This window comes from Linepithema humile, chromosome 2, assembly GCF_040581485.1.
Source record: "Linepithema humile isolate Giens D197 chromosome 2, Lhum_UNIL_v1.0, whole genome shotgun sequence".
Lineage (NCBI taxonomy): Eukaryota > Metazoa > Arthropoda > Insecta > Hymenoptera > Formicidae > Linepithema > Linepithema humile.
This window is the reverse complement of record NC_090129.1, coordinates 34,984,186-35,007,550: the sequence shown is the minus strand read 5'-3', so window position 1 is coordinate 35,007,550 and position 23,365 is coordinate 34,984,186. Positions and strand designations below refer to the sequence as shown.

General features: G+C 40.5%; 1 protein-coding gene across 3 annotated transcripts in view; it reads right to left on the bottom strand.

The window, feature by feature from the left end:
• Positions 1–317: 317 nt before the first annotated feature.
• Positions 318–23,365, bottom strand: part of nau (nautilus) — a 30,773-nt gene continuing 7,725 nt past the window's right edge. For 2 of the 3 annotated variants that reach the window (XM_012374526.2, XM_012374518.2), the window contains exons 3-5: positions 22,861–23,031; positions 15,365–15,443; positions 318–1,357 (exon numbers count right to left, since the gene is read on the bottom strand). In XM_012374526.2, coding sequence (XP_012229949.1) covers positions 1,227–1,357; positions 15,365–15,443; positions 22,861–23,031 — 381 coding nt within the window. In that variant the 3' untranslated portion in view covers positions 318–1,226. The remainder of the gene's footprint in view (positions 1,358–15,364; positions 15,444–22,860; positions 23,032–23,365) is intronic. The other variant, XM_067350058.1, reaches the window with a different exon arrangement.

The following is a 23,365-nucleotide window of genomic DNA, read 5'->3' as shown; positions in this document are numbered from 1 at the left end:
AGTTTGGCGATTTGTTTCGAAGAAATTGTTGAGCGTGTCGAGGCACAACCGTCTCGCATGAAACTTTTATAGGGCAGCTGGACTTTTTGCCATTGTGAAAAATTGTATTCGTATTTTTAAAGTTGAGAATGCAAAACGATGTAAATGCGAGAAAACGATCATGAATATGTAATTAAGAAATAAAAACTCTATATCGAGGAAATGTTACAATTATAAAGATGAAAATAAAAAGAAAACATTTACTGTTCTTCAAAGTAAATTTCATTCAGTAATTTTCATTTGCACAGGGAAAAAGCGTGGAAAATCAGAAAAGTATAAAAGCATGAGAAATGTTTTTAATATTTACATCGTTCTGCAGCTTACATTTGCTAAAGGAACATCGTAAAAACCAGACAAGTCGAAAGAAACTTATCTTTTGGAAATTCCGCATTAAAAGCGTAAATATTATCCGTTTCGTATCTTCAAAGATTTAAAAATTAAAATAATTGCAAAATAGCAAAAAATAATGGCTTCATAGCAAATTTTTAATCCGTCATGAATTTTTATCCTTCCCCTCACTTCTACTCTGTATTCCTACTATAATATCTTAAGTTATGCTCGCGCAGGCTAAAATTATCTCTTAAAATATTTTTCTTTGGCATAGATAAAATAGTTGACTATTTCACGGCACTTCCAATACCTGGTATAGATTTATCAACAACGATCGGAAATCTATACTCTCTCTACATGCCTTCGTCAAATATTCTGGACTTGTTAATCGCTCACAATGCCCGTAATTCTCGACAAAAAATCGCACAAATGCGTTCGGCATTAAAATTTATACGACGGCCGATTTCAATTCATGCGGTGTTCCAGAAATCGTGCATTTCTCAGTTAAGAATTTATCAAATCTAGAAACAATAAAATCATATAAACAAGCATTTTATTAAAATTCTGTAATCTTTAATATTAAATATTTTGAATTGAAATATTTTTCTAAAAAAAAAAAAATGATAAAAATTAAATATTAACTCATCAACATTGGTCTTCGTTATTCACGAATCGCGGAAAACACATACATGTTCAATGATTTCTAGAACACCCCGTGTAACACGGTAGGATTGCTCTAAAAAAAGTCGCGTTGACTGTATCTGTGTATTCTGTTGAAAATCGAGTGACACACATCGCCATTGTAAAAGCTAAAAAAAGACTGATTCGAAAGAATGAAGTTTCGATACTCTACAGTCTCAATGACGCGACGAATAATGACTCTCGGACGACGGTTGCAATGGCCCGTTAATGCTCTGTACGATCATACTCAGGCAATCCAAGCTGCTTCCATTGTTTTGCGAAATCACTGCCTCGGTTTGCTCGAAACCTGAAACATAATAATACGACAAGGAAGGTTAGAATAACGCCAAGAAAATCCGACGCATCTCACACGTTTGTTATGCGGCCAGCTTTGTCGCTATCTCTTCTACCTAATCCTATTCGCACCAAAATCCCCAACTAATTGCGCGAATGGAAGTTCCAGCTCGGGAGTTGAATTTCATTTTCACGCTGCGTTTAGCGCAAAAAGATCGCTACGGCTGGAAACGGCGAGTCTTGCAAACGCAAATGTAACGCTGCATGTTGTATACGAAGTACAAACTACGTTTAAGCGAACTTTAAGTGCTCTTTGACCGTCGCTTTCGTCGCGGTGTATATCCAGATACGGATGAATTGCGAGCGCTTCTCGAACGGGAGCGGGGTTCGCTTTTTTTTCCACTTTTCGTTGTCCTTCGCCACGAAGAAAGCATTTGCATAAGTTATGTACTGCGACGTAAGGGCTTTGAAGCCGTTATTCTTGGCACTGGCGTGCGCCTCCGCCTTCCCGTCTTAAATTCGACTTGTATTTTTCAGTCACCTTCGTGGAAAATACAATATATCCACGTGAGTATTAATGTTATGCTTTCACGAAGATTTATGTATCATTTTTTTGTAATTTACAAAATGTCGAAAATAAAGTGTGCTTAAAAATTAAGATAACATATCCAGAGAGACAACTCTCGTTTATTTAGCAATCGCATATTGCAAAGCAAAATATTTATGTATTTTATTCATATAAAAAATTATATACGTGTTGAAGGAAAACATTGTTGAGCAAAAATAATTAAAACATCAACATAATTACTTATATACTCGTACAGATAGAGAAAAATGTAGAACATGCTCTGCGTGCAATACCGAGGTATATTTAGAAATGTCGAAATATTTAACTCCGTTAAATCTAATGATTAGAGTAGCAAATATAGACATAAGTTGTCGCAGCAGATTATCGAATACGTCGATGACTAATTAGCCGTCTTATATTCACCACCCACATCCCGGACATGTTGTTGGCACGAAAGTATGGATAAAGATATACTTGCTAAACGTAACCGAAAGAGCGGGCAGCGCAAAACTAATAATATTAGTTGGAACGCGACGAGTATGCTCCGACATGCATCGATGAATACGAAACGAAGACAGATAGGTTCAAGCTTCTCTCCTCTCATTTTCCGTTTATCTTATGAAGAATAAGTAATTTTTATAATTTAAAAAATTGTGAATTTTTTAAGTTCGTAGTAGATGTTTGTTGAAGTAACAACAGCTTTTGAATAATAAAATAAAAATGGAATAATTTTTCGTAAAAACAACGGCGAGAATCAATAAAAACCTTTATCTTCATCTAATTTCAAGTAAGTCTCATTTTAATAGAATTTTAATTAAGAGCTTAATTACCAAGATAATTGTAATGTCGGAAATAAAGACCTTGTGGGAAGAGATAAGAATCCTAATCAAACACAAAGGAAAGAACGATTCTAGATTGCGATCAACAATCGCATAAATAATGTTTGCAAATAAAGTGACTCGTTAAAATCCTATATAATTGCAGGCATAAAATACCGTGCAATGTATTAGCTAATTCTTCATAAATATTGTGAAAACTCTGACTCTGACAACCGCAATCTCCATTAAATTAAAAAGAATGTAGGGACGAGACGGCCATAAATATTCATAAGCCTAAGATGCTAAGGTAATGAGAAAATGCTAAGAGGATTCTGTGTAGCCCACTTAGTATCTGATGATATGGAAATGGTGAAAATTGCCAAGTAAGAAAGATAATAGTGATAATTATGCGAAAATTACAAAGATCTAAGACTTACATGTAATTATGCCGTCCGCACGAAAAAAGAGCTAAAATACAGACGCGGCGTACAAGTAGAAACGTATCCAATTCAAACAAATAAATTTGTTTTTTTCCTCAGTAAATCTTCGGGCTTATCGTTTCCGTGCTTTTTTACTCAGTCACAAGTTGAAAGCTCTTTTACGCCACGAATGAAAAATGTGTTGATAACACGGTAAAATTTCGACATTAATGCGTCTAATTAACACTATTATTCCGAAGAAAGTTGGACTTGATTAAAATATATGTATTTTATGCGAGTATTGCGCGCGTGCTTTGGCTGCCGGCGAGAAGCCCCGTATTTTTTCATCATTAACACCGAGACAGGAGGTTTTCCACAAATCAGCGCAGAAATATCCACAGCAAACATTAATCACGATTGAAACGATTATTGTTTGGCAAGACACGTACGTCGGACCACCGGGTATTTATTTATAAATCACCGCGGGACGTATGATACTCGCTGTCATACTTCCGCGGATGATATACCGTCTAGATAGTTTGCCAGATGCGTTCGGTGTACCGCGCAATCACGACACCGGATAGTTTTCGGCGGTAGCGTAAATTATTTTACAGGACTGACGACTCTGTCCACCGCAATGTAATTCTTGATGCCTACATAGATAGATAGCTGACGGACAGACGTTTCATCACTTATAACATCCGTCAAAGCAATAAAGGATGCGTGACAATTAAACGGACCAACACGACTCCAAGGTATGAAAATAATCATTTCTCGCTTCTTGCATGCACCTCCTGCACATTCCAAAGCATCGAATTTTGCGTCAAGCAGTTAAAATAAGATATGACATCTAAAGTGTCAAGGCGTTTCCTAACGGCTGCGTATAAATTGACGGATTAAATTGTAAAATTAATTATAAAAGCGATAAAAGTAGCTTGTGAAAAAGCGATACTACTCGACAACAAAAATCGTTAAATGTCTATACGTAGATATGCATAGGAAACAACGCATTTCTATCTTGAATCGGAAGGAAATGCCAAAGTGACGCTCGCGCTACGACATGTACGGCTGTTATTGAGGAAATAAATCTCGAGCGCTTCTCAGCTTGTCTCGTCGCGATATATTGCCATCTATGCAACAACAGCTGAAAGAGATGCAGTATTATATAAAGCGTTTCAAGAATGGCAGCGCTTCGCTCGATGCGCTCGGCGTTGAGAAAAGGAGCTTCTAACTTAAAAACCTTTTGTAGACAGAGTCGTAGAATCACATATGATAAATGCGATTCTTTTGAGCCAACATAAACAGAAAGTTACGAGATGCAGTAATTATATGCCATTGTGACCGGCTTGTCTCTGTGTGCATCATTAAAATAGATTGCGCTTCGCCCACGTGAAATAATTTCGGGTGCGAAGGCTTAATGCGTTCTCGGTAGACTTTCGGTCGGGGAAAAAAATTCGGGCAGAGCGACGCCGCGACGGATGCACTTAGAGCGTCTTGTCTCGGGAAGTTCGGAGCTACCGGTGCGTTACTCGCTAATGAGGAGGAATCAAAGGTTCGTTGTGTCGTTGAAGGAGGTCCGCGCGCACGGATTCAGCAAATCGTCTAGGACACGTCTTTGAAGATGGAAATGCAATTAAGTCGTCTCAATTCACTCGCTGTCCTAAGCATCCGGTGTTCCAAATGAAACGCGACCACGTCGACAAATTTTCGTGCGCCGTTTCACTCATCGACTGCCGAAGACATCCGAACAATATATGATTCTTACGATGATTCGATGGATTGCGAGAAAATTTAAGATCTTTTAACATTGAAAGATATTGTGGTCTCGCGATTAGACCAATAAGAATAATTACGGGCTGTTCTTCACTGCAAGTTTACGGAATTATGTATTACGTGATTTCATCATATTCGCGATAATATAATTCTGAATTTATTCATGAAAGAGACTGCCGGTGAACGTGACAGACGTGGCATATCCTGCAATCACGGCTGATTCTCTCGCATAAACTAATCGGAATCACGTTTACAATATTATGCGCGCATAGCGAAATCGCGCCTGCTTCGCTTATTCGAAGCGAAGTTATAGGTAATAACAAGCCCTTGTCGCGAAATTGCATTTAAATCTAAATATGGCAGGTAATCGCTCGTGCAATCGAATCATTCACATCAAAATCCGCTTACCTCCGATAAGTGAATTAATAACGATTATCGAAGGGACGGCTAGTTAATTTTTGAAATCAATACGTTTTATATCGGTGCACTTAAATGTGCAAATTGACGAGATTTGCTCCCAAATTCCCGTAATTTATCGTGCCCGCCTCGTGTCACGCTTGTTAATCAATTAAAGGTATTAAGCGACAGCTAATTTTACAAGAAATTATTTTAATTGAACATTGAACATCGTAAGAAATATCGCCCGAGCTAAACCGTAAACTGAAGTTTGGATGAGCGTGCAAGGTGCATGCGTTGTAAACGTCTGAATTCGTAAATGCATAAACCAGGCGCATGTTCGATCCATCCTTCCATCGACGGCAGACAGGGAAATAATGTTTTCCGGATACATTAACGGATTCCCGCTGTGGCGAAGAGTATGTACCTTGGCTGCAGTTTCGCCCGTGCTTAAATTCGCGTTCCGCCGAGCTGAGGACTCCGGCGATGCGTCATACTAATGTACCGTGGCAATATATGGCACTCCGGTGTCAGTGGCTTGAATTTTCTTATCCTTCTGACGAAAGTCCGGATATTTTTCGAGATAACTCCTCACACGTGTACTCACTCGCCGCGACTCCGTGCCGTGTCTCCAAGAGAAACATAGTCAAGTAAGTCGTATTTGTTGTGAATTATGATCCGCGTTAGTTAGTCTTCTCTTTATAACTCCTAAATAAATTAATAAATTACACTTGCAGAAAAAACCAGACAGCATCTTGTGAAAAAAAAAAAAAAATCTGTCGGTTTTGGTAAATTTTGTAAAATTAAAATCGTAGAAAATATAATCTAGAATTATTTTAGAATTCTAACTAAAAACGTTGAAACAATTTCAATAAATGTTTTTATCTGGTGACAATTAGATGAAAGAAAAATCCAAAAAAGCAAGTAATCGTGGCAGTATTAATCGTCTATTGATAAAATAAATATTAATAAAAAATGTAGACAGCGTAGCACTTGGTTAAGAAAAATTCAATTCACGTGCAGTAGTTAAATTAAAATATTTTTTAATTAAAGCTGGCAAGCGTGCTTTATTAAATCGATCTTTAAAAAAAAGTTAAAAACGTACGTTCAGTCGCTCGTATATATATAATGTATATGCATAATAAGCGTGTAAGTGTTGAAGTTATCGACGTTACAGACGGGCACTAAATTAATTGTTTACCAATAAGTAGCGATCATTAATTACTCTCGGCTCGATGTAATTCACGAGAGCGCGTACGCTCGACGTAAGCAACAGTTCCTTTGAGTACTTGAATGAGTCGTTTGATCATCAAGCGCAGAGTAAACTTCCACCCTACACCTCGCATACCATGCGTCCAAATCAAACGACATGTACGTAAGGGAAACACATTAGAGCGCCGTTGCTCCTCTCTGGTTCATATATCGCAGCTTTACGACGGGTAGCATATAACGCCTGTCATAATCGCGATGATCAAAAGAGCAATCATTTGCGGTGGATAAACAACGTATACATTGCCTACATTGAAAGCGACATTAGTCTAGATGCGGTGTGAACGATATGTTCGCATCGAATGATGCTTCTGATTTAAAGCAAAGTGAACATTGACGCTCCGTGTTAACGTCGCACTTTTGTGCGCGCTAATCGAGATGCATATTAATAGATAAGTAAGATTTATGCGACACTCGTGTCGCCCGAGAAATTTTTCTTTCGTTAATATTAATAAAACGGAGAGTCGTATTAATAATGCAGACAAGTAATTTGCAGCGCTCTGCCGCAATTCTGATTGAGTAAGTCGGCAATGTTGGAAAATAAACAGGTGAAGCTTAAAAGAAGCATTTAATGTTTAATAAAGATTGCCGTGTGAAATTATTCCGAAAGTTCGGAGGCCTGAAGCTTCTACATGCTGCGGAACGGGATCAAACCGTGCCACAACTCTCAAACACTTCATCTATTATTCTCTCTCTAAATTTCTCCGCCCTCCTCTCTCGCCGGCTCCATCTCTTTCATCTCGCAGCCCGCAAGCCCAGCCCGAAATTCACAAAGTTTTCTGGATTCGCTGAGGTTTGCGGGGGCTCGCGAGAGTAGACGACGGCTGTTTTCGAATAACGGCTATTAAATGGGACGTAACGGCGGCGCATCAATTAAAATAATCAGGCACCGCGCTAGTGGGACACGCTTCGGTGAGTCGCTTGGCAGCGTCGCTCGCGACCGGTATAGATAGGGTTCGCACGTACCACACGAGACGCGTTTCTCGCGCAATCGTGAATTATGGACACCGCGCCGCGGTGTCGTAACGAGGGAGAGAATCGCCGTTGCGCCGCTTTATAATCCGACCGATTTCGATGCCGCCGCATCCGAAGCGCCCACCGCGATTTATCGGCGGCGATTTACTGCAGGGATGAGCGCGTCAGAGGCGGATGAGATTGCAGGTGCGAGGATGAGCGCGGTCTCCGGATGACGGCACGCTCGAATGACGCGCGCGCGAGGATGCATTTGTCTTGATCAGCGCGGATTAGCGGCTCGCTGTTTACGTAATCGAGCGTTCGCGTTTTACGCTCGTTCGACTGGCACGGCAAAGCGTCACGGCCATGTAATCGCCTCACTCGACGTTCATCTCCGTCTTCGGTCTTCTCTAATTGACGACTTTGTTTCATGAGACGTTTAATAGAACCGCTGGAAATAGTGTACGAACAGTCGATGCCGTCTGTTCGGCATCGTCACTCGCGCAGCAGATGGAGATGAATGAGTAAAACGTTATTTGAATACTTGGAATCGTATTAATACTCCACACCCAACGTTACATTTAGTAGACTGATTCTTAGACCGATATTTTTAATTAAAAACTCAAAATCAGTTTTTCACATATAACAATTTTTCATATAATGTATAATATGAAAACAATTCTAATATTGTTGTACTTTCTCTAGCAACAAAAGTATTTTAATTTAACGTTATTGTAATAAAAGAATCAACAACATCAGATAAAAAAAAACAAAAGAGTATAAAGATACGTGATTTAACGTACAAAATACTTTCTGTTGAATAATAGTATTGTCTTACATGGAAGAAAAAGAAAAACCTACGTCCATCACTATCTTCGGAATGCAGTCGTCAAAGTGGTAATTGATACAAAGTGTTTCATGCATAGAGTAAACGTGACCCAAGAGGATTACACGAGTAAATGCGGAACGAACGGTAAAGCAACGCACGAGGCATATTTGCGGCTTCCGAAATATTCTCCACGCTTGCCGATAGCCAGGTATTCATTAACGTTAATTAATCCCGAGTTATTTTAACAACCGTCGCGTCGCGACGACTTTAATGTCGTATTGTTATCGAGCTCGTTTTGCGGGCATTTCCCGACGATGAGCGTCGTTACGCTGAGATTTGATCTCGCGATTCATCAAGCGGACGTATGAACGATCACCGGCGTGTCTCCTTGCAAAAGCTTCGGTTACCGATACTAATTATCCCGCCGACAGCTTCGAGTGCTGTACGCTCGACGATGTGCGCTGAAAAGAAATTTCGCTCGCATTTATGCCTTCGGCGTATAATGAAATCGAATGGAATCGAAAGTTCTATATCTATTTTCTTCACGTTTTTTCGAGCTTTTATCACGTAAACTCGCCGTTGCAAATAAAAAAAAAAAAAAAAACATAAATTCTGACAAATGCACGGTATAAAACATATAATTTTTAATTGAAATTTCACACAATAGGAAAAATGGCCTATTAAATTTGTTATTCCACCCAAAAGATCCATTGTACGTTCTTTCTCTCTACATCGCATTTTTTTGTCTAATTTTGAAATTTTACGACCACAATTATGTGCAACGTTATCTAGGAACGGGATTCAGGAGTTCCAGGTGTCTGTTTCGTTCTGGCTTCTTTATTCCGCGCGATCGCTCTTGTCGAACAACTACGCGAAGTTAGATGGACGTTCACGCAACGCTGGATCCGGACTTGGCCGAGATCCACGAGCTATATTGTCGGTGTGCGGTGGAGAGGCGCACACATCACAATTCACGTACTCCTCCCTACATATCTGCCCTTTCGCGAGCGAGCGGGCCCACCGCCTCGCGTATGTCGCGTCGTCAGCGTGACATCGCGCGCGCACACGACGCTACCATGCAAATGAAGCTTGTTTTGGAACCGATCCACGATATTCGCCTGCGGAGTATACTTCGTCGCGTTCTTGGCAGCGTGCGCGCGCTTTCGCGAGAATTCAACAAGCTATGCAGTCTAAGATCAGTGTACATATCGGTACACGATAAGCGACCAGCGCGATGGAACTCCGAAGTATGAATGGTGAAGTACACGAATTCGCTCATTAATGACCTATGATCTAACTAATGCGGGATTTTTTGTAGATACAATCAAGTTTTTGATATACCGACGAAATCGAGAAAAAATGTCCAAACTCTTTTTATACAATAAAAAAAAGTCTATTTAAATAATCTAACGCTGTGTCGATTAATTTGATAAAAAAATTGTTAAGACTGCTAACAAATAAGAAATATTGATAATTTCAATACAGACTTCACTTTCAGCGTTTCGCAGACCGAAGAACTTAATTAAAGAAGAATGTATCTTCCCGCGAGCTATTACAGAGAAGACGCAATGCACGCGACGCGAGTTGGCGTGTCCGAGGCTTTCACAAGTCCGAAGTAACCGTACACTCTCGTGACATCTTGTCGACAATGATACAATTCTATCCTCCGCACAGATGGGCGACTGAAACGAAACAATAAAACGACGGGACATCGTCTTATCATATTACAGAATCGATTCTGAAACTCCGAAGCAGTTACCTGAACCGCCAACTATTTTAACGTCGAGTATAAGACTTGCATTTTAACAATCCTTTTAAAAGGAAATTAGATGAGAGAGAGAAAAACAGATTTGAAAAACAGTTGTCGATCTTTGCGCTAAAACGAGTCCGATGGTTCAAAGAATGTAGAATCGAGCAAAAATTTTCCTCACGACATCGTTAGACATACGCAAGACTCGTGAACTTCGCGAAAAAGGATTAAATCGGCCGATTGCGATCGCGACGATCTTGACTAATGTCGCCGCGGCGAACGTGCGTGCGTGCGTGCGTGCGCGCGCACTGACTCGCGCGCGAGCGCTCATCTATTTTCAGAATGTAGGCCAATTAATCCCGCCGCATTTTCGGCACGAGGGAAAAACGAAAACATTACAAGTGTCTCACGGAAATAGCCGCGGGGATAAATGTCCAAGTAGCGATCGCTCTCCGCTATCTTTCTCTCTCTCTCTCTCTCTGTCTTTCGGTTCCTCCTTCGCAGGGTAGTCGCACAAACGCAATAATTTAATAGAGAACATATGTAAGTTCGCTGGATGCTTCGCTACCCTAAAAGTCACTTGCATACGTATAGTTACGCGTACGTATAATGATATACAGAAGATTTTATTACTTATTCCGTGTTGCAATTTATTTATGCATCCTTAATCCGAGTCGATTTTTCTTCAGCACATATTTTATACCATGACATATTATTTAATAATTTTGTTCTTTTAATATTAAATCAATAATAAAAATTATCAACCGATAACTGTGCTAATAATTGTCGATTAATAATATTCCTTGTGCGTTAAGTGAGTCTTGATCTTGACGGCGCAAGCAGCCTTCGATATTTACGAGCTGATAAAGGATATGCGTAGAAACGAAAGCGCCTTTTAAAGGTAAGTGCTGAGAAGCGCGCTATAATATAACGAGAGATAAATCTGTTAACGCTTGAAGGCACGCGCGAATAACATGTATCGTTATCGCGGCGTTTTATAACCCGCGTTGGAGTGGAGAGAGTAAATTAAATTGATTGCAAGTTGTAATTCACAACCGTCACATTAGACGATTAAAGCTAGGAAGCGTTTAGCTGCACTAAGTGGAGGCGCGAATGTACAATAAATCACCGCATACAATGAGTTAAAAATGAATTTCGCAGTTGAAGTTCATAACGGTGGGTTTTGGAGAAGTGAGCGAAGTTGAGCGTACTGGATATATAGACAAGAGAGACTGTATCACTCATTTATCACGGGGCTTGACAACAGTGCACTTCTTCGAAGCATTACAACGTATCTCGCTCGGACGCGATCAACAACGGCGATTTTTTGCGGCGAGCACTTACGGACTGACGAAGCGCCGGGGCTGGCTTCGAAGGGAGAATCGATTGCATAGATCGAGGCTGCATCGTGGTGGCATCGAGGCGAGCTCTCTTGGTGTGCGAGCGATCGAAATTGTGCAGGCGGTCGACCGGAAAATAGAGCCGCGCCCTCCACAACGCCGGTCTCCTGCCTCCCGAATAATTTATCCCGGAACGCGTCGCGTCGTCTTCGAAGCATCGTCGCGAGCGAAGCGTGAGAGTGAGAGAGGAAGGGAGGAAGAGAGGGAGGGAGAGAGAGAGAGAGAGAGAGAGAGAGAAAGAGAGAGAGAGAGAGAGAAGTGTCGGAAAAAGCGATGGAGCGAGCAGCGCGCACCGTGTGTACACCGAAAATTTGGTCTGTCGAGGATCGATCGTTGGAAAGCGAACGACCGCAAGTTATTGACAGGAGGATTAATCTCAACTCCGTATTGCGGATCGCGTGATTGATAAATATCGAAAATAAGCCCAGCAGAAAATGACGGATAAATTGCGAATATAAATATGCCACCGGTGACATTTTTTCAAACATATTAAGTCGTTTAATTGATCGACAACCGCGGAGCTCAAAATCCACTACTGCGAAATTCCGACGAAAACTAAAAGTTTTGCAGGAAAGATATTTTCGGCATTCGCGACACAACAAATATGCAATGAAGTAAAGAGTACGAAATAGTGTCAACGTCAACGATTCGAATTACAGAATAATTTCTTCCTTCTATCTCGGTGTGAAACTCTCCGTCAAATTGATCGCATACATTTAATCGCGGCTTTCAGAGAACTTTTTTCCACCGTGCAAAAAACTGGGGAAGTTAAGAGAGTGAATATTCGAAGCATATACGCCAAAGTAAGTGCGAGTTTGCATATATCTGAAAAAGCCAAGCCAAACAGCCTGGCGCAATAGCATACCAGATTTATTGCCTCTATTGTCTCCGTACCGGACATCAAATATCCGCCCGAATCCATTATTCGAGTGCTCTCGTTGGGCCCTCAAATGCTTTTATATTCCGGTCATTCGAAAGCTCTTTATAACCATTTTCAAAATAAAAGCGTATTAATATTTTCTGCGCACGTGAAATAAAAGAAATGGAAGTAACTATTCTTTATGGAATGTCGCTGTAAACGAAGATTTGCTGCGCCGGCTTAATGCAGGTTATTGCCACCGTGGTATCGAGGTTTACTCACAGTATACGTTCTGCTACCGACACAGAAAGGGCGGGCAGATGCGCTAGACGCGCGACAAAGCGTTTTTAACCCTTTCGCTTTCCGAGCGTCGCGCAAAGTTTTAATAGAATCCGAAGCGTGCAAGCATTTAAAACCGGGATAAAGTTTTTAGAAAGCAAACAGTAAACGGGGTTTTTAATTGTGAAAATAATCAGAGAGCAAATAAACCGTAAGATGAGAGTGCGTTGTATGCCGATTAAACCAAACGCGCAGGATCCGTGGAACTATTCGGTAACGAGAAACTGAGTCGGCGGAGATCTCATGAATATAAAAATCGGAAACTTGAAAACTGGACCAACTTACTCTTTCTTGGGTATCAAATTCTACTGCAATATTCATTCGTTGCGCAAGATTGATCGACGCAAAGTTGGCCGGCAATCTGCTTTTCTTAAAAATTACTCATTTTATGAAAGACTAATTACCAATCAAGCTATATTAAATGATTGATCACATAGCTAATACTTAGCGAACAAAATTGTTCAACAATGCTATTCATTTAGATTAAATTTCAAAGGCTTCAACTCAATAAAAATAATTTAGCAATATAGTTGCTTTCTCCGCATTATCTAAGCATTGCCTGTTCTTTTTTAAACGGAAATTCGCGAATAATTAAACAACGCTCTTGAGTCAAATGAGCGTGATATCTAGTTTCGTCGTGTTTCATTCTGTTTTATCCGACACTCCTCTACGTGCGATGTCAACGAGATGACGCGCTGTCCGATTATCCGACTTCTGCGCGCCAACTCGCGCTGCTCTTTTAGCACAACTCGCGAACACGGGCGTCGGATAATTTCATCAGTTTCCACGGTGCACATCCGAAGATTTTCGTAGGCGCGATATATCGTCTTTACGCGCGAGCAACCGCGCGCGCGGGCGGGAGAGACGGGGAAAATGTTGCACCGCGCAGAGAAGCGCGCACGGGTGGGCTATCTATAGCGGGCGAGTGTAACCGAACGGCGACCGAGTGTCACTCAAGGGTGACAAAACTCATTAATACCGATCTGCTTAATGCTCCGTTGCGTGTCCGACATTAATCTACTTAAAAATACCTGCGTGCGAGTAACCCGCCATTTTAGATCATCCGTGTCAGCTTACTTTGTAAGACGCGCATCGTCGAATCCTGGGACCTCCGGACACTCCCGATCATGCCGCGGCACTCACGAAACGTACACCGCGTAGATCCTACCGCGTTTAATACTCGCGTTCGAGCATATCCTCTGCTTCTCCCCGGAGAAACTCCTACGAGGAACTCCGGCGGTGATAAAGCAGTAGCGCGGATAGGAAGCGGAAGCGGCGGAAGTTTCGATCCCGGCCCGAACTGCTTTCAGTCTTATCGCTCCTGTTTGCCGGCAGTTAAACTATTTTAGATGAGTCCGCACAGCCAATCGTGACTCATACAAACAAACTGAGATATTATTTTTGTATCTGACCTATAGCTGCCGGCAACATTCTCGATACTGCCGTGTAATACAGGTTTATTGCTTCCACATCAGGATATCGAATATTTTCTGAATTTTTTTCTTATCTCGGACAAATAAAATCGTTACATTCAAAATTGTTCACTAATAATTTTGTCTCCATACATTTATTTATAATAACTCTAATTATACTAAAATATTAGAAAAATTGAAAACTCGCGAATTCTGGCCTTTTACTAAATTTTTGTCCAAAAAAAGATGATTTTTTTTTTCTAGACTCTATTATTAAAACCAGATTCGGTGGTCTTGATGAGAGTAGTATGTATGTATGTATTAGCAAAATACTTATCGTAAATATCATCTATTTTTACTCGACCTATGCGCGAGACAGCGAACACGAATTTAATCTTACGGGTTCTTAAATTGCGCGGTCGAGCATCGACTGTGACTCGGTGCTGATGCAGCCTTATGCGATGCAGATGTTGATGATTTTTTGCGCGACAGGACAAGTTATGAGGGAGAAGAATCCGCGGGGCTGCATACGGTGCGCTAATCACTTGGCGGTTTCTTCTGCGAGAGAATACACAGAAGGATACTCCGGACGCTCTTTTTTCCACGCTTTGCAATAATAGAATTCATAATCGTGCTCAGCGTGCACAAGAGATCGCAGCTCACGAATCAGATGACTTGGGCAAATGCTTTAGTGTACGAAAATTGGAAAACGCAAAGTAGATTTCTCTGATCTCAATTTAATAACAACTTCCAATAACTTTAATAAACTAATTCATAATTATTATTAAAAATCTAATCTTAATTGCGACGTCAACTATCATACACAAAAATTGCATTGATAAGATGTTAGGAAAGAAAGTTGAAATTCTTTTGCGCCGCAAAGTAACGCATTATTGCAATAAAACCAGATAATTATTATATAAAATGTGCGTATTAAACAAAGCAAGTTTTACGGCAACTTTTTACCGATGCTTGTCGCGATATCCAACTTCCGAACTTGTTACTTTTGTTACTGCAACATTATTATTAAAGTAACAGTTGAGATTATTCCCTCGCGTTTCAATACCGCCTTCGTCATGCAATTCAACTCTAGTCATATTCATCGCAAGACATCTCACGGGACGAAGGGAAAGGGAGAAGGAGGAAGAGGAGGATCTCTTTCGGCGTTAAGTACTTTCCCCCGAGAGCCTAAATTTGTAAGCAAGCAGGGTGGAACGCGTGTAATACCACTCACCGTTAATTGGTTGAAACCTTGCCAAAGGATCCGAGAATTGCCGAAGCCTGTCCGTCACGTACTGCGGCGACTCTCCATTCTGTAAATAAGAGAACGAGTGTAGCCGTTTGCGCTCCAATGTGGCGGTTCCATGCGCGTTTCGCGACGCAAATGAAACAGGGCACGTCACGAGCACATCATTCGCGAGGTCGGACGAGCGTGTTCCGGAATAATGGATTCCCAACAGGATGGATTACGAAAGACGACGGATTCGAATTAAATCGACTAACTATATCTCGCAAATACCTTCTGATAGAAAAGCATCGATCGCGCCACTCCGCCTTGTTCTCTCGTAACTAACAAGTCTGCCGGTTTCATATTTCTCCCATCTCCCTCCAAGGTCTAGACGTATGCTCTTATTTTATTCCATTAGGATTCTACACAATACACACAAAGTTGTTAAAAATTACATGAAATGTATTCTAGTTGTTTCTGAAGAAAAGATTCCGAGATTTAATTTTTTAAATAAGCAAAATGTTGTGTCAATCTTATTTTAATATTTTGATTAAAATTTAAAATATCGTCGAAAGCTAACTATAATTTGTTAATTATAATTTGAGGAAACTGAAACCATTAATATCGTGAGTTCAAATGGAATAAGAAAAGGTAGCACTTCGTCACTTTTTCTCTAAACAAATTAAGTTTAAAATTTATCACACTATATTCAAAAATCACAAACAAACATCGTTTAATATGTCCTTGTATTTAATTAAAAACACATTAATCGACAAAGATACGCGTTCGATAAACAGAGAATGATTAAAACGAAGAAATATAAAATCGGAGAAAAACACAAGAGTATTTTCACAATTTCTTTCCACCTGCTGAAACTCTCCGTAGCGAAATGTACAATACATGTCCAGATCGCTCGACTTCCCAGCGAATTAATCTTCGCTTAGTTATAGTGGATACGAATTCCGGTTGTGCTCGAGTGAACCATTAACCCGGTCGGGCTTCAGTTTATCCTATGGTCGAGGATCATCCTAAAGGTATTCAGCGAGTGGAGCGTGACGACGATAGGTGGGAAGCAGCGATGGGAGGAATCGCTGGAATTATCGTTACCCAATTTGCTTCCCCGACGCCGCGCAGCCCGTGCGCGAAGTTCGCGAAATTGGGTCACCACCTAGCACATCAGCGGACAGAAAGCGCATCGATGGATGCGCAAATTGAAAATCGAATGCACTGCACATTTATTCACTGTTCTCGGTTGTTTGCATCAATCGAGGTACTTCGTTGAAAACGATATTAATGTCATTTTTGTCAAATGCTATTATTTCGCACGAATTTGCGTGCGGATTACGCGCGATGATTAATATCTGTTTTATCATTTGCCTTGCTAGAAAAATTCAGATTTCTGTAGAAATATTTCACGTTTCGAAAAATAATCTAATTGAAGAAATACTTTCTCCCGTAATTATATTTGTATTAATTATTGTTTAATGTGACCTATTTTTAATAAACTTTGTATATCTAATTGCGTACGAATAATCCAAAAGATGCTGAAAATTACAGTACGATTCTAAAAACACTGCTTTTGCAGTAAATTCCAGTCATTAATAAGGTGCTTATAAAAGCTTTACAATGTCATTATATTTCGGCCTCGTCCCAAAAGCGCAAAATGTAATGCTCCCTCTCTAAATAATGAGAATACACTATGACGAGCGGACGAGCTTGTTTCTAGTCTTGTTGTCCGAGTACTTCACTCAACTTCATCAGTATATATATGCCAAGAGAGACATATACAAGGATGATTCACGACAATATAGCGTAAATCCCACATAAATTTAGGACTTTAATTCTGACGTAATTTCAAACGGCAAAATTTATCTAAGCGTGATTCCGATTTCACGGATCACCAAGCTGTAGTTTATTTTAACATTTAGTACACTTAAAAAAAGATATGCAAGACGTGAAATAAAAATATAATATGATTGATGAAATATCGATTGAGACGCCTGTATTTCGAAGAGCACTTTAATGAACACATATTTGTGTTTAGAATTTACAACTGCTCGTATTGCAGCCGGCAGAGTCGCAAATGCATCGCATTCAATTAATCCGATCGCATTCGAAAGCCCTTTCGAACAGCTCCCGCGATACGCATTACATCGCGCCATAGCGTCGTAATACAAACCAACGTAATCATACCGCGTAATCATGACATAATTGTGGTAACGCGTGACTGTGAGCGGTGCGCGGATTTGGCTCTAATTAGGCGATAAAATCGCGCAGCGTAAGCCGTGCAGGACAACGTCGTCGGAGATGACGGAGGAAGGGAAGGGGGAGATAATAAGAAATTTATATTCCCATAGCGAAAGACGGCGAGCCATTTTCTTTTTTTGAAAAGAAAACTTCAACGAAATATAAAGTCATAAATTAAATAAATGAAATAGATAATTAAAAAAAATTTACATATTTCATTTTAGTTTAACAATTCAAATGGCACACTCGTGGTGCCTTTCTTATGTATGAAAATGCGTCTGTCTTGCTTGGTCTGAAACGCGTCTCTGCTCGGGGGATTCGGAGGGCAGAATGAGTCTCCTCTAATGAATACTTACGCAGTCGCTACAGTGTAGAAGAGTTTTTCCTCGCGGTCGACTTATGCCGTCGACGGGCGTCGTAAACCCCGCAGGATACGTCAGCTTCTACGAGGCCGTCGCCTCGCCTCAATTTAGGGCCGCGTACGAGCCGGGAGCGTTTACAGAAACAAAATGCTCCCGGGACCGAAACACGCGACGTTACTTAGCAATCGTAGATTCTGCCTGCAATATACGTAAACGTCTCTCCGCGTGCGCGCGCGGGGAATATATAAACGCGCTAATGTACCCGCGCCGGCAGGCGCGATAATGCACCGTGGATCGCGATGACTGAATAAATTCCGAATAATCATGCGGCTGGGAATACGAAGCGCGCTTAAGTGCGAGATATTCTCGCACCCCGCGTGAGTTTCACATCACTCGCGTTACCGGAAATCTCCGAGGACGTATGAGCGAAAAGAATCTTTGCAAGCGGGACATAAAACGGCTTTTTGACGCCGCGTGAATCTCGTACTTATCGCCACTCATCGCAAAATATACCCTAAAGTCCGCGATTTACAATACTGAGTAAGATAAATATTTTGCTATCTTTGATGTTTTATTATTTTCACGTCAACGAGTTATCACATTAACAAAATATGGAGTTGAAAATCCAAAGTTTATAGCGGAAATGGAGGTTTAGTTTTTTTTATCGATTATCCTCTGGTGACTGTTGGCCTGTCACGCCTGGCAACCCGTTATCGTGTGATATTTAATCTTTTATTTGTACAAAAATAATTCAATGATTTTCAAAGAGAAGCGTCTAGACAGCAGTAATTATTGTACTCGATCTATAAAAGCGATGCCTCGATAAATATTGCCGGACAACATTCCAGATAAATTTTTATACTGCTTTCGCGCTATAAATCGTCGTGAAAAAAGTATTTAAGCATTTTCTAATTTTGTATCGCATATTTTTTACACGATATTTTATTTCTAACAATAAATTCTTTTCACACGAAAGCCTATATTACAAAGAAACTAGTAATAAAAATTAGACAGATATAAATTGTTGTCATCGTAGACGCGAAGAACTGAGCCGTGGCAACACTTAAATCATCCTGGCCATTATCTTGCATTACAATGTCAGAAACGAGAAGATACACGTACAAATTATATTTAAATAAATTTTTCGTTAAAAACGAACTCGTTATAAAACTGCAGCGCGACGAAAAAGAGAATTAGAAAAGTTAAGCACAGCGACATTGTTTCCAACAGATTTACGAGAAATTAGAGATGTGAACGATGTGATTGATCTGATAAAATTCTGACAAAAAGCGTAAGAATCGTTAAAAAAAAGCCGGAAAAAGCGGGAATATGAACGCAGCGAGGCAGCTAGAAATCAAAGCTTAACAGGAAGGCGATCGTTTCGATCGACATTGAAAGCTCGTTTTCCCCGTCGATGGCTACCGTCGGAGCACGGTCGGCGAATGCGCATCGATGCATTCCGGGAGTGTGCGAGGCGCGGAATGAAGTCCGTGATCGGGAATCACTTCTCGTTCTCCACGAGAGTGGGCCGCGTTCTTTTTCTCCTTCCATCATTCTCCCGCTCTCCCTCGCACTTTCTCTCTCTCTCCCTTTCGCTCACGTATCGATCAGTACGACGCGCCGGAATGCCGAACGCCCTCCCGGCCTCCGAATCCATTTTTCTTCCACTATCTCTCATTCAATCCGGCGGGAACACATTCGCTAAACACCCCGCGTGCATTTTATTCGGTCCCATATCATCTATTTGTCCTCGGCGCATCTATATGCGGCGTCGCGGCGGACTATTCTCGGAGTGAAAGCGACTCCTCGCATCGTCGCCGCGTGTTTCAAGAAACGCTTCACCACGACACACTCTCGGCAGTGATATGCGCCGTAGAAATTAAAGTATAATCATGCGTTTGGCTGCGATCGCCGAAATAACAACTACAGGCCGAAGAAGGCGGTCCGCGTGCAATAATAATCGCGAAAGAACAAGTATCTTTGTCACGAACATAGTCTAAGGTAAATGTACCTTTTACCGAACTGCTCCAATTACCGACCAATTTACTATTTACGCTAAAAAATAATAGCCGTTAACAGTACGATCGTCAAAACAACTGAGAATATATTGCATGAACTTTTATGCAACGGAATCAGTTGTTTTGATGATTGTACTGTTAACGGCTATTATTTTTTAACGTAAATAGTAAATAAATTGGTCGGTAATTGGAGCAGTTTGGTAAAAGGTACATTTATCTTACGCATAAGCTGATCGATAAAATCTTAGGTCTTGATTTTTTAAAGATTTAAATCAAGTTTATTCAAAATTTTCTCATTTTATAATAATAACAATAATATGAATTTTACTCTACTAGTAAATTTCACATAAAAAGTACCCAGTTGAGAATCCTTTCGCTAATCTCGAACCGGGGAATTTGGTCAGTTTGCACGGCGCGTTTCGGCAAACTTATCGCGATGTCAGTGCCGATTGTGTTTACGCGCATCCCAAGATGTGAACACGCGATATCCTCGAGTATTAATACCGAACGAATCCCTCCCAACGGCGATTCGCGTCTTAGGGTCAAGCGAGGCTCGCCGTCGCGACAAGCAAGGAGGTCTCGACGAAAGCGCGAGACAAATTGAGCCCGGACTTTGTAAGACTCGAGGCAGCGGAACGTAAGTCGCGTCGCGGAGAAACAAAAGAAAGAAAGAGAGAGAGAGAGAGAAGGGGGGGGGGGAAGAACCGGCGAGTTTGTGGAGCGCTGAGCGGAAAAGAGATTCCCAAGCGAGCACAGGAATTTCGCGACGATCTCAGCCCGCCGCGTCGTTCACGGAGAAGACCTTCCCTCTTCCCGCACACTGGGATTACACAATGAAATATATTTTCACGCTCTTTCGCACGCGCGCACCCTCCGCTAAATATAAGCTTGCCACTTCGCGCCGGCGAAATCCTACAACTCACAGCGCCGAAAAAACAACGCGGGGGAAAAAACATCTCTCACGTCGGATCCATCAGACCGACCTGACCTCTCCGCCCCCGTTTCTTCACCTTGTGATATAGGAGAATATTACGATAGACGATAGGAATCATTCGATAATGCCACTTAGGAGCACTTTAAGCAGCGGACGGATAAGCTTGCTCGCGCTGCTTCCCGAGGAAAATAAGCTTGCCGGAGTTCAATTGGATTCCACTCTCGTCGCCGGATCGCGCGGATCTGTTTCTTAGCAGCTGCGCGGCTGGAATTTATGCGATCCTCTGAACCGGAGAGTTCGATCACTTAATCCCGTTCTGCCCTTTGACTCCCACCGAAATATTTCGCAACTCAATAGCAAATTATACACGAGACACCGTACGAGACTCTTATTGTTAGATGAATTGAGAGACATTGTTACAAAACACAACAGCTGAGCAATTTTCAATTTTAATTCAAATTCCATGCAAATTTATAAGTTTGAAGTCGGACAATAATCATAATTTGTTTCAACCAAATATCTCTCTCTCTCTCTCTCTCTCTCTCTCTCTCTCTCTCTCTCGGCGATATAAATTCGCAGAAATAATAAACACGAAGCGCACAAATCTGCATATCGATCGATTGCAGCAATGGATAAAGCTTGATTGGCGCGTCAGACGAGTTCGGTTCTTCAAAAGAGAAACACAATTACATTCCAATTAATGTCTGAAATCGGAATGGCTGCCAGACATCCATTCGCAATATATCACTGACTGTCACTCGATGCAAAACTTAACGAACTCAACAAACTGGAAACTCTCATTTGCAAATTCATTAGAATTCGTTAGAATATACGGGATTTCCGTGGGTGAGCTCTGAATAACACAGAAAAGTGAAAATGCATTGTCACATTAACATGTTAACTTTTTAACAATAACGTTATTGTTTGATACGAAATAATATTCCGCGTATAATTTAACGATATCAACTGTGATTGAATTTACAAAATTTATGAAGATAATGTAATATTCTTATATCTTTTTAAAATTATAACGTAAGTTTGCAAGCAATATTTTTATAAATGCATTATTATTATTGCAAACATATATGTATAAAATACTGTGCAAGATTTTTTAGGCACAGCTTTTTATGTTCAATCTTTGAAAATTGCATTCAACTCATTTTCACCCTAAACGTTTGTTTTATGAGAGTTGCATATATTATTTGCAATTTAGCGTGTTTTCATTATGGTAATTATCATAAACGATGCAGCGCGTTTTTTTGAGAGCGAGAAACTCGGACAGAACCTTTTTTACGCTCACTGGAAAAAGCGATGATACGAGCTTAATGGTGTCGCGGGTCAAAAACCATTAGAGCTGGTCGGTCGTGTGCGATGCACGTGTCGCACATGTGTGTAGACTACAACCCTTAAATGCATTTTGTTGCAACGGTACAATGTTTCATTCTTTTATGAAAATCTCTTCCTTTTTTCTATACAGATAAAAACGTCGAGATAATTGTGAGACAGATACAACCGTAGTTTGCATGTGCGAGATTAATATAGAGTATAATTTTCTACTGTTTCATAAATTTCTAAAAATTAACAATTTCACACCGATTTTAACGATATTATAAAAGCCATTATGTCGATGGGCAGTGCAAATTGCAATGCCATCTCACGATTGTTCCAACTAAATTACTAAAACATTCAATCTCGCGCAGTTAAATATTCTTCAATTAAATAGCAAAATATTTAGCGTTCAAAATCAACAAATCATTACGATTACTGCTGCCAACAATTATCTTAAATCACACAACCGACCGTAATTAATGAATGAAATTCAGCACGGTCAATTTGAATGCGGAATTTGCATTCGAAATACGAAATACTCCACGGAGCCTAATCTCATTCTACGCTAACCTTATTAATTTGGGTTATTACAACGTTTAACGTAATACATACCATGCTGTCGGCGGTGGAGTGATCCTGGTGTCCGGAAGGCCGATTTCCCTGCAGCAGCGCCTCAAGACTCTCGATATACTCGATAGCATTCCGCAATATCTCCACTTTCGGTAAGCGCTGATTAGGATTGTTGCTCGTTCTCCTCTTGAGAACCTCAAAGGCTTCGTTAACCTGCAATATGCAATAGAAATTGCTCAATATGCGGTATGGATTGTATGAAATTATAATTAATATGTTTATTATGATACAACGCACGTTAAAATAGCAAGGATTGAAGAATAAAACAAAAAGATAATATAAACAATAGGATAATATAATAGAATACTAATATTTATCATTAAAATTAAATCTTAGAAATGTCGAATATAGATTTATATCTGACAAAGCTATTTCTTCCATTGCTAAATATGAAATAAAACTTTTATGTGTGACACTTTATTTAATAATACGGGCACGCAACAGCAAACATCAAATAACTTTCAATTTTGAACTCATACTCGAAACA